The 15,806-nt window shown below is 49.7% G+C and overlaps 1 protein-coding gene across 1 annotated transcript in view; it reads right to left on the bottom strand.

The window, feature by feature from the left end:
- The window catches only part of SLC6A8 (solute carrier family 6 member 8), a 171,626-nt gene that overhangs the window by 29,866 nt on the left and 125,954 nt on the right, over positions 1–15,806 (bottom strand). Inside the window, exons 5-6 of the mRNA XM_078664574.1 lie at positions 12,870–13,004; positions 10,888–10,991 (exon numbers count right to left, since the gene is read on the bottom strand). Coding sequence (XP_078520700.1) covers positions 10,888–10,991; positions 12,870–13,004 — 239 coding nt within the window. The remainder of the gene's footprint in view (positions 1–10,887; positions 10,992–12,869; positions 13,005–15,806) is intronic.

The following is a 15,806-nucleotide window of genomic DNA, read 5'->3' as shown; positions in this document are numbered from 1 at the left end:
GGGCCGCTCTCCATCAGTCCTGGGCAGCTCCCGGGCTCCTCGATGATCTGGGGACAGGAACCAATGGGAGCGTGGCTTACCGGGAGCGCGGCCTATGACGCGCCCGGCGCCCCGGTTGCTCAGCAACACTCCTTGTGCACTTCCCAGGCCTAATGCGGCCTCTACAGCTACAGCGGTGGCCCTCCCTTCCCTTCAGGGGCCGCGGCGGGTTTCTGGAACCGGGCAGTCATCCTCTCCTTCAGCGCCCAGGCGGCGGCGGTGATCCTCGGCCGCAGCGCTTCTTTGGGACACAGTGCTAAGATGAAGACACCCAGCCGGCTGCGGTGAACTTCAGCCCAGCGTCTTCTAGGGGCGGTGTGGGGGGCTGCGACGGTGAGTCCGGCTCAGCGCCTCCTCACTCGACAGCGCCTGGGCACACGGCAGCAGGACAGCACCGCACTCACAGAAAGGGGCTAATTATTGAAGGCCAGCGCAGAGGTGGCACCGCACGTTGTCAGAACAGCGCTAGCAGGCAATGGCGGATTCTGGTGGGACAGCGCTTCCTGGGCACAGCGCTAGCAGACGGGGATAGTCCAGCACTAGAGCGCTTGGTTGGCACAGCGCTAGCAGAAGGTGACGGACTTTAGCAATCCAGCGCTTGGGAGACACAGCGCTTTACCTGGTGTTTCCCAGCAGCAGCAGCGCTCACAGGTTTCTCGCCGCTAGTTGGGGTGATCCAGATGTTAGGTGGCCTGCGCTTCTTCTCTCAGCGCTGGCAGTAGGTGACAGACATTAGTGGCAGGAGTCGGCAGCAGTGGTTGGGAGAATGGAAGGCTTGAGCAGGCACACTGGAGTTGGCACCCCGAGTTCCCCCTTACACTGGGCAAGGTCAGCAAGCTGGCAGGATCACTCAGCTATCTTGGGGACAGCAGGGCCTAAGCTCAGTCAGCCTCAGTAGTGTAGCCTCCCCCTGGCCCAGCAGCCTGTACTCCGGCGGAGGGTCCGCAGGTCCAGTAGTGCTCCAACTAACTGTCCGGTTTTCCCTCCCTCACCTTTATACCCCTAGGTCAGGTGACCCTGCAAAAAGGCGGCAAGTTCTGGCGCCAACCCGGGGTGGTTGGAAGATTCCAGAAGGCTCGGGGAACTCTGTGGCGGCCTCTCTGGTGACAAGGGGATGGACGCTCAGGGTTACAGTGTCATAATGTCCCAGCCTGATCCCAACTACTAGCGCGCAGACATGACAGTGGCCACTCCGCAGTAGCAGGGGCCTTTGGCAGCCATATTGTTAGGAGAGTTGCAAAAAACACAGTTGATGGACAGAATGTAGAACAATGTCATACATTCACCCCAGTACAGAGATCTGGGCCTAAATCCAAACGATGGATTTAGGCCCAGATCCTTGTACTGGGGTGAATGTATGACATTGTTCTACATTCTGTCCATCACCTGTGTTTTTTGCAATTTTCACCCCGAGTGGGCTGGGGATGCTCAGACGTGAGTCCCAGGCTCTCCACACCACTGGAGTCAAGCTATCCAGGCTGATGATGGCTGATAGCCAGAAACCGGTCCTTGGATGCTTGATTCCGGTCTGGGAAAGACATGGCTTGGTAGTTCGGACTGGACTGTTCCCATGAGGCACAGGGTCAGAGCTGATTTGCATATAGCCAGTGTCTAACCCAGGGTGGTGTGGAGAGCAAAAAAACGATGGATTTAGGCCCAGATCCTTGTTCTGGGGTGAATGTATGACATTGTTCTACATTCTGTCCATCAACTGTGTTTTTTGCATATTGTTAGGAGAGATCACCTGCACCTCAGCTCTGTTCAGCAGCGGTGAGGCGCCCAGAGTCCTAGGTCAAACAAACAAACAAAATGGTGGCAAATATGGATGCAGAAAGGGAAAAAAATGCGGGGTAAGACCACCCTAGGGCTGACAGGTCTAACAAGTGGTCTCTCCGGGGACAGAGCTGCCCTGTTCTACCCTCCTCAGGGGCGTGTAAAGGGCAGACACCAGGGACATCTTAAGTGATTTTGGGGGCCCAGAGCCAAACGTATTTTGGGGGGCCCTGTTCAGAACAGCTTTGGATTTATGATCCAGTTTCAGCTCTCTCATGCCCCCTTTGGCCAGGTCAGAGGCAGCACACAGGCACACTCCCCCAAATTCTGACAGCTTTCAGTACTACAACACAGCAGCCGCTCACTCATATTACTTCAAATATTCTCTCTGACCCCCTCCCATTTCTCCTGTTTTGATCTAAGAGAAACTTTTTTTTATGGTTGCTGCATGAAAGATAGATACATCATCTCTCTGCAAAATGACTGTAATAGACACTCACACATCACCCACCTCAAAATCAATTAAAGGAAAAGGGCACTTAAAATAATTTGGTTAAGAAATTATTAAGGGTCATCAGGGCAAAACTCTCTGCAGACAGAGCTGGCTTCTCATCAGGGGGGCCCGTGAAAGGCTGGGGACCTGGACCAGGGCCCACTTTCTCCATGTCTTTAAAACGCCTCTGCCCCTCTGGAGGGGAGAGGGGGGGCTGCTCTGTCTCCCCTAGAAACCACTGTATGCCCTGCCTGTCTGCCAGTGCCCCCCCCCTTTACACACGCCTGCCGAGGGGGGTCTAAAGGGGGGAGAGACAGGCAGACAGGAAGGACATACAGTTTTATTTCTTTGGAGACGACTCCCTCCAGCCCCCCCCCCCCCTCGCTCCAGCCCCCCCTCCCCCGCAGCCCCCCCACACTAGGGGCTCTGTTGAGCGCAGCCTTCAGGGGCCTCCCAGCTGAGGAGATAAACACACAGGCTGTTTATTCTCTTGTCCCCTTTCAGGCCCCCCTAAGGAAGGAAGCCCCCCCTCCATTCCTGGAAAGTGCTATGTTCAACTGGGATCTAAAAAGCATAAATCAGGTGCTGTCTGCGTGGGGGAGGGCGGGGCTTGGGTGGAGGGACTGTTTGGGCTCGTCCAAGCAGCAGGATGGGCCAATTTTTGGGGGGGGGGGGGGGGGGGCGTGGCTGAAGGAATAGGAAGGTCCCAGCAATGGACAGTGCAGAGGCCACATTCCAGTCCATCATTTTTCACTCACTGTCTCTCTGCACAAAGGGGCAGCAGCATATGTAAATCAGACTTGGTCCTTGTCCAATAGGAACGCTCCATGCTAGCCACCTCCCCTCTGATCAGGGAAACATGCAAGCTTGGTTTCATCCTCATCAGGAAGGCGAGCATGAGTCCTGTGGCACAGTGAGCACAGAGCACACATCCGGGCATTTGTTACACTCAGGGCATTGCACTGGGCATTGCACCGAGGAACAAGCATTGGCAATGGAAATGCCAGTAGGTCTGGCTTATGAATGAAAGTACCTTTTGTGTCAATCGATAAGCCATCATATTCACAGTAGGACTTTTACCTTTGCACTCAGACATTCCCTCTTCTATCCACTAACTCATACTTGCATTCACCCTTCAACACAACTGCAACAAAACACACACAAACTCAGCAACATATGCAAGATGAATTAAAAGAAACAAGTAAATAAAATGTAAATATGCTGCCCTCTAAACACATTGGGCATTTGCTTGTAATAACAAAACTAAACATAGCAGAGAATGTCCGTCTTGCAGAGGTTTTGTAAATAGTCTATCTTTGTTTTGAAGTTCCAGCATTGCTGACCCATCTGTTGGCCATCTTGGTATGGTAAATCAATGATACACTATGGGCAACAGCATTCCAAAATGGTTGCCAGGTTCAGAGGAAGTGGGTACGTTGAATACGGCGCACTGCAAGTGAAATGAGCAGCAAACAAGTGACCCATTAGCACTGCCTGGAGAGCCGTAGTGTCCTCGTCAGAAATACTGAACTAAAAGGTAGTAGCAAGACTGAATGAATGGGGAATTATAAAAGGAGAACATTGAAAACTAAAGGATTGGACAACCAGCACTGATACCGAAGCACACTCATTTTCGGGTGGATGCGCACGTGATCAGAAACTGCCGTAATTCGTAGGGTAAGAGAGCCAATGACTGATGTGGGCTGAACCATTGCCCCACGCAGTTTGCTGTCATGGTTGGCATAAGAGCTTAAGTGACACTCAGGCAGGCCAATGGCAGAAGAGGGCGGACTCATTACCCCATGCCGTACGCTGTCACATATGGAGGCAGAGTGTAAGTGACACTCACAGAGACCAATGGCAGCAAAGGGCTGACCCAGAGGCCCACTATGTATCTATATGGATATGTAAATTTTATGTATGGATGTATGTACTATTTAATGTGGTTTTATTACAAGTTTGTGGCGGACTGCGACAAAGAGATTCTAGCAACAATTATTACAGTGCAAATCTTCTACCCCTGTGCTTGTAAGCGGCGGTAACCAGCATCAAAATCCTTCCCTATTATACCGGCAATTTGTGGCGTTTCATGTAACCAAGGGGCATATTAGCAACAACTTGCGATATTTATCGCAAACTGCCCTTAGAGTGATTTTTTTTATCGCCTCCTATCGCTGGATTTTATCGCAGAGATAACGCAGGATTACCAACGTTGATCTCCACAGCGATAAAAAATCCGGCGATAGCGGCAAAACACATCTTTAACGCAAGATTTCCAGCGATAAAAATCCTATCGCTAAGGAAAATCTTGCTAATAGGCAGGTGGGACTTAGCCGTAGAATCCACTTCCCATTGACTATTATGTCTCAGTCAGGTTTTTACCAGGTGTACAATCCTGGTGCTAATCGCGGTTAGCACGCGTTTTTTTATCGCTTCGCAGGTATTGCTAATGGGCGATAGCTGTGTTAGCGACTGCTTTCAGTCGCTACCAGTTTGGGTACGCCCACTTTGCATGTCATTAGCGATAAATATCGCTGACATGCCACACGGGACCGAAACCGCTCGCTATCGCCAGAAAGCTGTCGCTAATGCCTGTTAGTGACAGCTTGTTAAGGGCGATAAAAAAATTGCCGCTTTAGCGCCAAAAGTGCAGCCAAGGCGGCGATAAAGCCTTTGCTAATATGCCCCCAAATACCTTCTTGTAATCTTTAATACAGAGTAATAAAAACCCACCTCATCTATTGACTTTAACAGATGCACCTCACAATAACCATGTCAGGCCTCGTGCCTTTATCATAACATTTGATAATAATCACATCAGGCTTGTAGCAACAATCATTAGATTTCCACCATAACCAACTCGGGCCTGCTGCATCGAGCAGAAGCGTTACCACAAGCCAGAAGGGGCAATGCCAGCAGTGTTTTTAAGTGGAAACACACAAAGTAGGCCCAACCAATCAAACCATGTACTCATGGGAGCGTGCAGGTGGAACCCGAGGGCCCTCTCTCTGTAGTCCTCCAGAAGCTCTTTTTCTGTTGATCCCATGAGGTCAGGGAGAGTTGCACTGGCAAGCCAGGCCTAAACATCCATGTCGATTAGTATAGCCCTGGGTTTCCCACACTGCTCCCAAACACCCAGCTGCACTCTGAAGTCTAAAGCCAATGATGGAAGCGGAAGGTGCTGGGGCTGCGATACATCCCTCGTGACTGCCTGCCTCCCTTCTCTGCTGCTGGCAGAAAAACAAACACGGCTATCTGAGACATGTTAACAGCATTGCAATGTCATGTGTGTGCCCCTGATAGTTCAAGCTCAGGCTACACGTGCTTATCAACTGCCTTGTTATATATTAGGTTGGCAGGGGTTTGCATCACATGTGTAGTTTGTATGATGTGACGTGATTTGCCCTGAGGTGGTTCCAGTCATTTTTACTGGATAGACAGCAAGCGATATCCCTCCCCCTTTTCAATCCGCCTATAGTATTATCTCGCATGGCGTACCACAGGGCTCGGCTACCAGACAATTTTATTTAACATTTATATGAAACCCCTGATTGCTGTCATCAAAGAGCATAACATTAACATTGTTAATTATGCGGATGACACGCAGTTGATCTCTCTCGAGGGAGACCAGTCGACCCCGTTAGAAGTGTTTCATAACTGCTTGCGTGATACGGCTATCTGGCCGAAGGAGAACTCGCTGCAATTCAACGCGGATAAGACAGAGGTGCTTAATTGTCCTAGGGACAGGATTCCCTCTGTCTTGCCCAGTAATTTCTGGCCCGCCACTACCTCGTCCATGGTTCAACCAGTGAAGAAGGCCCGCAACCTGGGCGTCATGTTTGACTATAAACTCTCCTTGGAAGCTCCGGTCATGAAAACTGTGACCTGTTGTCTGGCCATTATTAGGTCTCTGCGGAAGATCCTTCCTCTGCTACCGTCTCAAGCTCGTGCATTGATTGTGCGCAGTACTATTCTTAGTAGACTTGATTATTGCAATGCTTTGTTTCTCTCGAGTCTCCTAAATTCTTGCTTGATAGGTTGCAGAGGATTCAGTCAACCGCCGCCAAGTTGGCCCTGGGGTGGCCCAGAAGATCTGCTTCCTCAGCGGCCATGGCAGAGCTGCACTGGCTTCCGCTGAGACAGAGTCCTGTTCAAGTCTCTCTGCATAGTGTTTAAAGCCTTGCATAGGTTGGGGCCTGTGTCTATGCAGAGAAAGGTTGAGTGGTACGCTCCTGTGAGAAGCGTTCGTTCTTCCTTGGCAACACTTGTAAAGAGAGGAGTTGGGGAGAGCAGTTGGCCTAACGGCTAGGGCGCTCGACCTCGGACCTGGGGATCTGGGTTCGAGTCTCGGTAATGACGCCAAAAACCTCCTGTGATTCTGGGCAAATCACCTAATCTCCCCGTGCCTAAAATGAATGCGTGTCCTCATGTAACGTAACTGGTGCTATGTAAAGCGCTATGATACCCGATTCAGTTCGGGTCTAGTTCGCGCTATATAAAACTCTGCAAAAAATAAATAAATACATTTAAAAAAAATAAAGATTCCCAGACTCAGGAAAGTTAGGGCAGGTGGTCGATCCTTTGCTGCAAAATTTTGGAATCAGCTCCCTGCGGAGCTAAGACAAGTTAGTGACCTCCTTGTCTTTAGAAGGAGACTCAAAACCTGGCTGTTTCCTTAAACTGAGTTGGCTCTCGGCACCGGTGCTCTCTTTTTCCTTTTCTTGATTTGAGCCATCAGCGTCGGGATGCCTTTTTGGTGACACTGCGCTTTATAAGTTAAATAAATAAAATAAATAAATAATTGCGTGCTTAAACTGTAATAATACTTCACAGTGTGTAATGTACTATTCAAGTCGGAATACACAGGTGCCCCCTCTGGGTTTGTGCGTATTTGTATCGTACCTACAGTGGGGTGATGTGCACACAATGGCGCAACAATTGTTCCTGAAGCCCCCGCTGTGAGGGGAGGGCACCGTACACGGGTTGGCTGCTGACTGGGTCTAGAGTGTGGGGGGGGGGAGGCCGTCCATGTACCTTGTAGGGGAGACCCCTCAAGTTTCATTACGTCACTGTGTGCACAAAAGCTTTCTCAATGATGCTATCAAAGTCCAGTGGTAATTACAGGTACTGGAACGTGCTTCAATGTCGCACTGCTTGGCACTGGGGTTGCATTCGTGGCGAGGAAAGTATGTGCCCCCTCTTGAAGGTTTAACCGTCTCTACAACTACTGTAAAAGCCACATTCCTTTAGAGGACAATTTAAAATGGGTTTCTTTCTACGGACCCGATTCACAGAACTAACTTAAGACAAAATCCTAAACTTATTACCATTTTGGTATTCACAGAAGGCACTTACTCATTTCGGTATTCACAGAAGGCACTTACTCATTTCGGTATTCACAGAAGTTAGGAGTCCTAACTTTAGGACTCCTAAATGCCTTCTGTAAATTCAAAATTCCTGCCGAGCAATCAAAAAGTGTATATAATATTTACACTTTCATACACTATAGTCACAAAGTCCATATATTGTCCATAACCAGTTAGACACCAGAGTCCTGATATAAGTTGATCCGTGTTTATTCTCAGCTTCACAGGATTCAAATTTTTCTGTCGTCAGATTCACAACATTCTTTGTAGTCAGATCAGCCAACACGTGTTTCGTTGTAAAAACAACTTCATCAGGGCTGCAAGCCAAAAGCAAAATATAAACTTTTGTGTATCTACATACTTCTATCATTATTTAGAAGAGTTTTAATATTAGTTAATCTAACACCACCTAAGTGAAAGTGAAAGCACATAGTTCCCAATATATAAGTGCCTTTGGTTGATCGATTCAAATAAATGATATGTGACTCCCGGTGTCAAATAATGATGCACAACTAAAACATTCGGGTATTTCGCCATACATAAAGGACAAATGTATGTTTTACCTAGGTTAAACAATTTGTCTTCCGTTATTTCCAATCTGTAGTTTTTTTCATGAAAAAAGTATTTTTCTCATTGGTTAAAGTCTGGTTAATACTATATTACCTCTCTAATATTCACGTTGATGAATATTAGAGAGGTAATATAGTATTACTTGTACCTATCCAGCGATAAAGTGACTAATTTAGTGAATAAGTTAAATGATTTTGAGTAGAACCTTTAACATATATGCTCAGTGGGAAGCTGCTCTCATTTATGTTTACTAGTTGGACATACATGATAATCATCAGAAACATTTATTTGATGAAGTTTATATTCAGTTTAACTGGTGGTGATTTTTAGGACAGAGCTAAGACTTTCCTTATATTATTCCAGAGACTTTAACCAATGAGAAAAATACTTTTTTCATGAAAAAAACTACAGATTGGAAATAACGGAAGACAAATTGTTTAACCTAGGTAAAACATACATTTGTCCTTTATGTATGGCGAAATACCCGAATGTTTTAGTTGTGCATCATTATTTGACACCGGGAGTCACATATAATTTATTTGAATCGATCAACCAAAGGCATTTATATATTGGGAACTATCAGCCTGATTCATGTAGGTACATTGCACTCGCAAAGGGCCAGATTCTCAGAATCTGGCCCTTTGCGAGTGCAATTTTTGCATTTGGTATTCATGATACCAAATGCAAAAATCGCTATGTAAGAATTCGCATATTTGCGTGGAATGGCATTTAAGGAATCTCTAATAGAGATTCCTCAAATGCTATTCATGACACAAAACAAAATAGCGATTTTGGACTTTTGGGGCCGCTATTTACCGAGAGGTCAGACCTGTCGGTAAATAGCAAAAACTCAGAAAAATGCTTTTAAAAGCATTTTTCTAAGTTGCATGTTGCACACACACATGTCCTTTGGACATGTGTGCGCGCAACACCTGTTCAAATGTGCATTTTAGGGGTGCTACAGGGTGCCCTTTGGACACCCCTGGCACCCTTAAAATCGCTATCTCATTTGCGAGTAGCAAATTGCTACTCGCAAATGAGGGATACTCCCCATTCATTCCTATGGGCCTCTTGGCCCATAGGAATGAATGGGGAGTATTTGCGAGTAGCAAATTGCTACTCGCAAATAAAGAACATGTAGGAATCGCTATTTAAGTAGCAATTCCTACATGAATGCCGTTTTGCGTGTCCTCAATAGCGAATCGCTATGATTCGCTATTAGGGACACGCAAAACGGCATGTACATGAATCAGGCTGTATGTGCTTTCACTTTCACTTAGGTGGTGTTAGATTAACTAATATTAAAACTCTTCTAAATAATGATAGAAGTATGTAGATACACAAAAGTTTATATTTTGCTTTTGGCTTGCAGCCCTGATGAAGTTGTTTTTACAATGAAACACGTGTTGGCTGATCTGACTACAAAGAATGTTGTGAATCTGACGACAGAAAAATGTGAATCCTGTGAAGCTGAGAATAAACACGGATCGACTTATATCAGGACTCTGGTGTCTAACTGGTTATGGACAATATATGGACTTTGTGACTATAGTGTATGAAAGTGTAAATATTATATACACTTTTTGATTGCTCTGCAGGAATTTTGAATTTATGTAAACTCCCTGGAATCAGGGAATCAGTTGGGGAGTTGGGTAACCTTCCTATTCTGCCTAGTAGCAACCAGAGAAACTTGTGAATTTAACTGAGCCAAAATCTTTTGCAGTGCGCCCTATTACCTGTTACCTATTTTTGGTCTAAATGCCTTCTGTGACTACCAAAAGTCTTAAAGTTAGGATTTTTCTCCGTGTAGGATCCTACAGTTAGGAGTCCTAACTTTACTACTCCTAAACTGAGAAAAATCCTAACTTTAAGACTTTCGGTATTCACAGAAGGCATTTAGGGGTCCTAAAGTTAGGACGCCTAACTTCTGTGAATACCGAAATGAGTAAGGGCCTTCTTTGAATACCAAAATGGTAGTAAGTTTAGGATTTTGTCTTAAGTTAGTTCTGTGAATCGGGCCCTACAAGTTTACATCCACAAACCGCATGGTATCGCAAACAATCTGCCTGCTATATTCCTAAAACCCTGCTTGAAACACTGACCTGACCTAAACTTTTAATTGTTTCCTCACTTATTTATTTTGAACGCCTCTCTCCTTCCTTTCTACTTTCTGCATGCCTCTTGTATTTACGGACTACCTTAAAATGCACGCCGTAGTCGCTCTTTCTTTAAAACCAAATTCTTGCAACTCGAAAATATTTATTCATTCCATCAACCATTTGCATGTCACGCAGCCCTCTCTAATGATCCCACCCAAGTCGTTTATGTACCACAAAGAAATCGGATTAAATGCATGGAATGGTTTCTTTGAGAGCACATAACTCATCCCAGTAAAAAATGGCTTGACCACTAAATGTGCGCTCCCCGGTAGGGTGCTATTCACCGTAAAGCGCTTCAACGCCTCATCAGGAGTAGTACGTGCTATATAAATGCAATTTCAATCTAAGTCTGTGGGTCGAACCCAGACTGAAGCACCACTGCGTGTCTCTGCACCGGTGCCTTTCTGCGTGCCTTGAATACACCAAGTTATTCACTGCGACACAAGCGCTATGAATGCAAGGATGAATGAATGATGAAAGCACTTACTTGTAGCAGTCGTTGTTGAAGCGGTTGTAGCTTCCCAGTGCCGTTAGCGCCCCGAGGCCGATTGCATAGGAGAAGAAAATCTGTGTGCCGGCGTCAATCCAGACCTGGGGGGAAAGGGGTAGGGAAAGGCGGAGAGTCACAAAAGAGCGCCCACAACGCACAGGTGTATCAGCCGAGCTGGTTACTGACGCTACCCCAGCTCTGCTGGAGCTACAGAAATACTGGTTTGGTGTGTTCCGGACCTTTCCCCAGCACTCCCAGCCTTTAGGAGGAACTGGTGTGGAATGTGAGTGCCTCAGTCCCGGCACCACCATGTGGTGTTCCCTGTGCTTTATAGGTGTGATTGACTGAACCCCAGCCCTACTGTCCTTTCGGCGGCACTGGGATAAGTGTGTAATCTGCAGCTCATATGCCTCGAACGTTGTATTTATATATCACTTACTACCCCATAGGAGGCGTTGAAGCGCTCTGCGGCGAGTAGCACGCTACTCCAGAACGAAGGTTAGCGTAACTAGGTGGCAGATTGGTAACACACGCTTTATTTACCGGTGTAGGGCTAGTTGTGGTAAGTTTGTGCTCGCGAGGTTTCATGGACCTACTCTAGTGCTCTGAAAGGGGGGAGATTAAGTAAAGCGGATTAGTAACGGGAGGATGTGAGCTGGTTGTGGGTGATGCCCGTGCGCGCCAGCGACAGGAGCCCTGGCCAGTGACTGGCACGGCCAGGAGCCACCAGCTCGTCAGGGGCAGAGCCGGGCCTCAGATTCACTGCCCCAGACCCATCGGAATTTCAGGCACCTACCTAACACGTGGCTGACTCCACACCAGCCCTACTAGCCTTTCAAGGTGAGTCTACCTGTCCCTGGCTAGCTGGGAGGTGGACAGTTCTGACATGTGGCTGACTCCACACCAGCCCTACTAGCCTTTCAAGGTGAGTCTACCCGTCCCTGGCTAGCTGGGAGGTGGCCAGCTCTGACACGTGGCTGACTCCACACCAGCCCTACTAGCCTTTCAAGAAAACCCGTACAACATGTGGGTGAGTCTGCCCATCCCTGGCTAGCTGAGTGATGGACAGCTCTGTCATGTGACTGACTCCACACCAGCCCTACTAGCCTTTCAGGGGGAGTACAACATGTGGGTGAGTCTGCCCATCCCTGGCTAGCTGAGTGATGGACAGCTCTGTCATGTGACTGACTCCACACCAGCCCTACTAGCCTTTCAAGGTGAGTCTACCTGTCCCTGGCTAGCTGGGAGGTGGACAGCTCTGACATGTGACTGACTCCACACCAGCCCTACTAGCCTTTCAGGGGGGAGTACAACATCTGGGTGAGTCTGCCCATCCCTGGCTAGCTGAGTGATGGACAGCTCTGTCATGTGACTGACTCCACACCAGCCCTACTAGCCTTTCAAGGTGAGTCTACCTGTCCCTGGCTAGCTGGGAGGTGGACAGCTCTGACACGTGGCTGACTCCACACCAGCCCTACTAGCCTTTCAAGGTGAGTCTACCTGTCCCTGGCTAGCTGGGAGGTGGACAGCTCTGTCATGTGACTGACTCCACACCAGCCCTACTAGCCTTTCAGGGGGAGTACAACATGTGGGGGAGTCTGCCCATCCCTGGCTAGCTGGGAGGTGGACAGCTCTGACATTTATTTATTAATTTAATGCAGTTTTGTATAGCTGTACCCAAAGGTGTCAGAGCGCTTTACAATAGAACCTAGTAAGTTACATAAGGTACTCGTGATGGAATTTACATATTAACAAGTTACATATACAATCACGATTATAAAAACGACAGGTGGCATTCTTAGGGTAATAGAGGGTCAGAATACATATTAACAATATTGAGCTCGTTTGGATGCCATGCGGGCATGACTGACTCTGCCCCAAGCCCGCTGGCCCTTCCCATATTCCGCTCCAGCCCGCCCCCCCCTGGTGAGAGCGGTGCCCTTCAGGTGAGACTGTGCCAAGAAGGGGGCCCGCCTTACCTGCGCGTTGCCCAGTTTGGACCAGTCCGGCTTCAGGTAGAAGACGATGCCGTCCATCGCCCCGGGCAGCATGGCCCCCCTGATGAGGAGGATGAGGAGCACCACGTAGGGGAAGGTGGCAGTGAAGTACACGATCTGTGAGAGAGAGAGAGAGAGAGAGAGAGAGAGAGAGGGTATAGCGCTTAGAAAGTGTGCTCAGCGTAGGCCTAGTGTCAGCAGATAGCCAGGCGCAGACAGGCGACGTTGTTTACCCAAGATCACACAGTTTGGTAATGGAGCCCTGGAACACATCTCCACTGACAGCAGTTTAGCTTTACCAGAGGGCAGGTAGGGCTGGGGGAGAGTCTAACTTCTTCCTGGCCAGCTGTTACCATTGCTCGGCAGTGCCAACTCCCCCACTGCCCACCGGTGCCACCTCCCCCACCGCCCACCAGTGCCAACTCCCCCACTGCCCACCGGTGCCACCTCCCCCACCGCCCACCAGTGCCAACTCCCCCACTGCCCACCGGTGCCAACTCCCCCACTGCCCACCGGTGCCAACTCCCCCACTGCCCACCGGTGCCAACTCCCCCACTGCCCACCGGTGCCAACTCCCCCACCGCCCACCGGTGCCAACTCCCCCACCGCCCACCGGTGCCAACTCCCCCACCGCCCACCGGTGCCAACTACCCCACTGCTTATCTGTTCCAACTCCCCCACTGCCTGTTGGTGTCAACTCTTCCACCGCCCACCGGTGCCAACTTGCCCACTGCCCACTGTGCCAACTCCCCACTGCCTATCGGAAGCACTTCCCTCAACTGCGAGTCGATTTCAACTCTCCCATTGCCCACCAGTGCCAACTCGTCCAATGCCTATCAGTGAATGTTCCCTCCACTGCCAGTCAGCATCAACTTCCCTACTGCCCATCGGTGCCAACTTCCCCACTGCCCATCGGTGCCAACTGCCCCACTGCCCATCGGTGCCAACTGCCCCACTGTCCACCGGTGCCATCTCCCCCACTGCCTACAAGTGAAAGTTCCCTACAATGCCCACCGGTGCCAACCCTCTTTACTGCTCACTGGTGCCAACTCCCCAACTGCCCATCAATGAAAGCTCTCTCCACTGCCCACCGGTGCCAACTCCCCCACTGCCTACAAGTGAAAGTTCCCTACAATGCCCACCGGTGCCAACCCTCTTTACTGCTCACTGGTGCCAACTCCCCAACTGCCCATCAGTGAAAGCTCTCTCCACTGCCCACCGGTGCCAACTCCCCCACTGCCTACAAGTGAAAGTTCCCTACAATGCCCACCGGTGCCAACTTCCCTACTGCCCATCGGTGCCAACTTCCCCACTTCCCACTGGTGCCAACTCCCCCACTGCTCACCGGTGTTAACTCCCCCACTGCCCATGGGTGCCAACATCCCCACTGCCTGCCAGTGAACGTTCCCTCCACTGCACATCAGAGCAAGTCTGACGTCATTGTGAGTGCCACACAAAAAATGAAGGTGAGTACACTGCGGACTGTTTCCGGGTTCCCTGCCCGTCTTTCGACCCATATGTACTCCCTCTCCCATGCTCATGCCAGATGATCCCCCAGAGCTGGCACAAGTTGCAAAGCCTCCTTAACAGGCTCAGCAGAGAGGCCAAGAGAGGAATGGGCGTGGAATCTGAACCCCCTCTTACTGTTCTAGGCAGGATTGAGAGGCAGTGGTGAGAAGTCTGAGGAGGCGGCTTTGCTGGGCCTTTCCTTGGAGGTCCTCTCAGGCCCTCACCTGGGGCCCTCAGGTGAGCTGAACGCATCAGCCAAGGTTCACAGAGAGGGGGGGCAGTGCTGCGGGGCAAACCTGCCCCACGCCCACCAGGACAGGAGAGGGGGCACTGCTGAAGGCCCGATGAGAGGACATTCATGGCACCAGGAGCCCACTGTGTGTGTCACAAGCTCAATGGAAGTGAATATACTGCTGGCCAGGTCAGAGGTCACCGAATGAGCGCACCAGTCCAGAGTGTTATGAGCCCGTGGGGAGAGAGCATGCTGCCTGGCCAGGTCAGAGGTCACAGAAGAGCCATTGCAGGCGCCCATTGGCCACAAGACAGTAGGAGCTAAACGTGCCGCTTGGCCAGGTCAGAGGTCACATTATGGACCGCACGCGCCCATTGTGTCAGAAGCCCAAAATATGGGGAGCATGCTGCCTGCCCAGTTCAGAGGTCCCAGAAGAGCCACTGCAGGCGCCCATTGGTCACAAAACTGTAGGTGGTAAACGTGCTTCTTGGCCAGGTCAAGGGTCACAGAATGGGCCACACGAGCCCAGAGTGTCACAAGACCTTGGGAGGAGAGCGTGCACATGGCCAGGGTCAGAGGTCACAGAAAGAGCCCAAAGCAACACAAGCCTTTAGAGCAGGGCAACAGAGACCACAGAGTCAGAAGCCCAGCAGGCAGAGGCCTCCGAATGGATGGGAACTCACCGCTGCAGGAGGGTTGGACGACCATAGCAACCGACGGGGTCAGAGGTCGAATTCAGAGGTCATCAGACGGACACTTCCAGAGGCCACCATACTAGTAGTACTGAAACCAAAAGAGGCAAAGTGTAACGAAATCTTGCCTGGTCACCCCCAAAGTTCTGGACTGAGGCTGCAGGCTTTTCGACGCCGAGTGCACTGAGGCGGGCGAGCCAGCCCTCCGTGCCAGCGCCCTCGACTTAATGAGTGAATGTTTGATTGACTTATACCCAATAGGGAGAAGCCAACTTACCTGTAAGTCCCTACGCCATGGTACCCCGGGCCTGTAAGTTAGCGGGCCACCCCTGGGATTGCTTGGTAAGGAAAAGGGCAACCCAATCACCCCTTGCGAGCTTGGGTTTCAACCGAACTACGGGTAATTGGCCAACAAGGGAGTCATTTAGACATACACTTACTTGAATCTAAGTAGGTTGTCTGTACCTATTGGGACAGGTACAGTCA

Source organism: Lissotriton helveticus, chromosome 10, assembly GCF_964261635.1.
Source record: "Lissotriton helveticus chromosome 10, aLisHel1.1, whole genome shotgun sequence".
In the NCBI taxonomy this organism is placed as follows: domain Eukaryota; kingdom Metazoa; phylum Chordata; class Amphibia; order Caudata; family Salamandridae; genus Lissotriton; species Lissotriton helveticus.
Note: the sequence above shows the minus strand (reverse complement) of the source record. Positions and strands in the feature narration are given on the sequence as shown.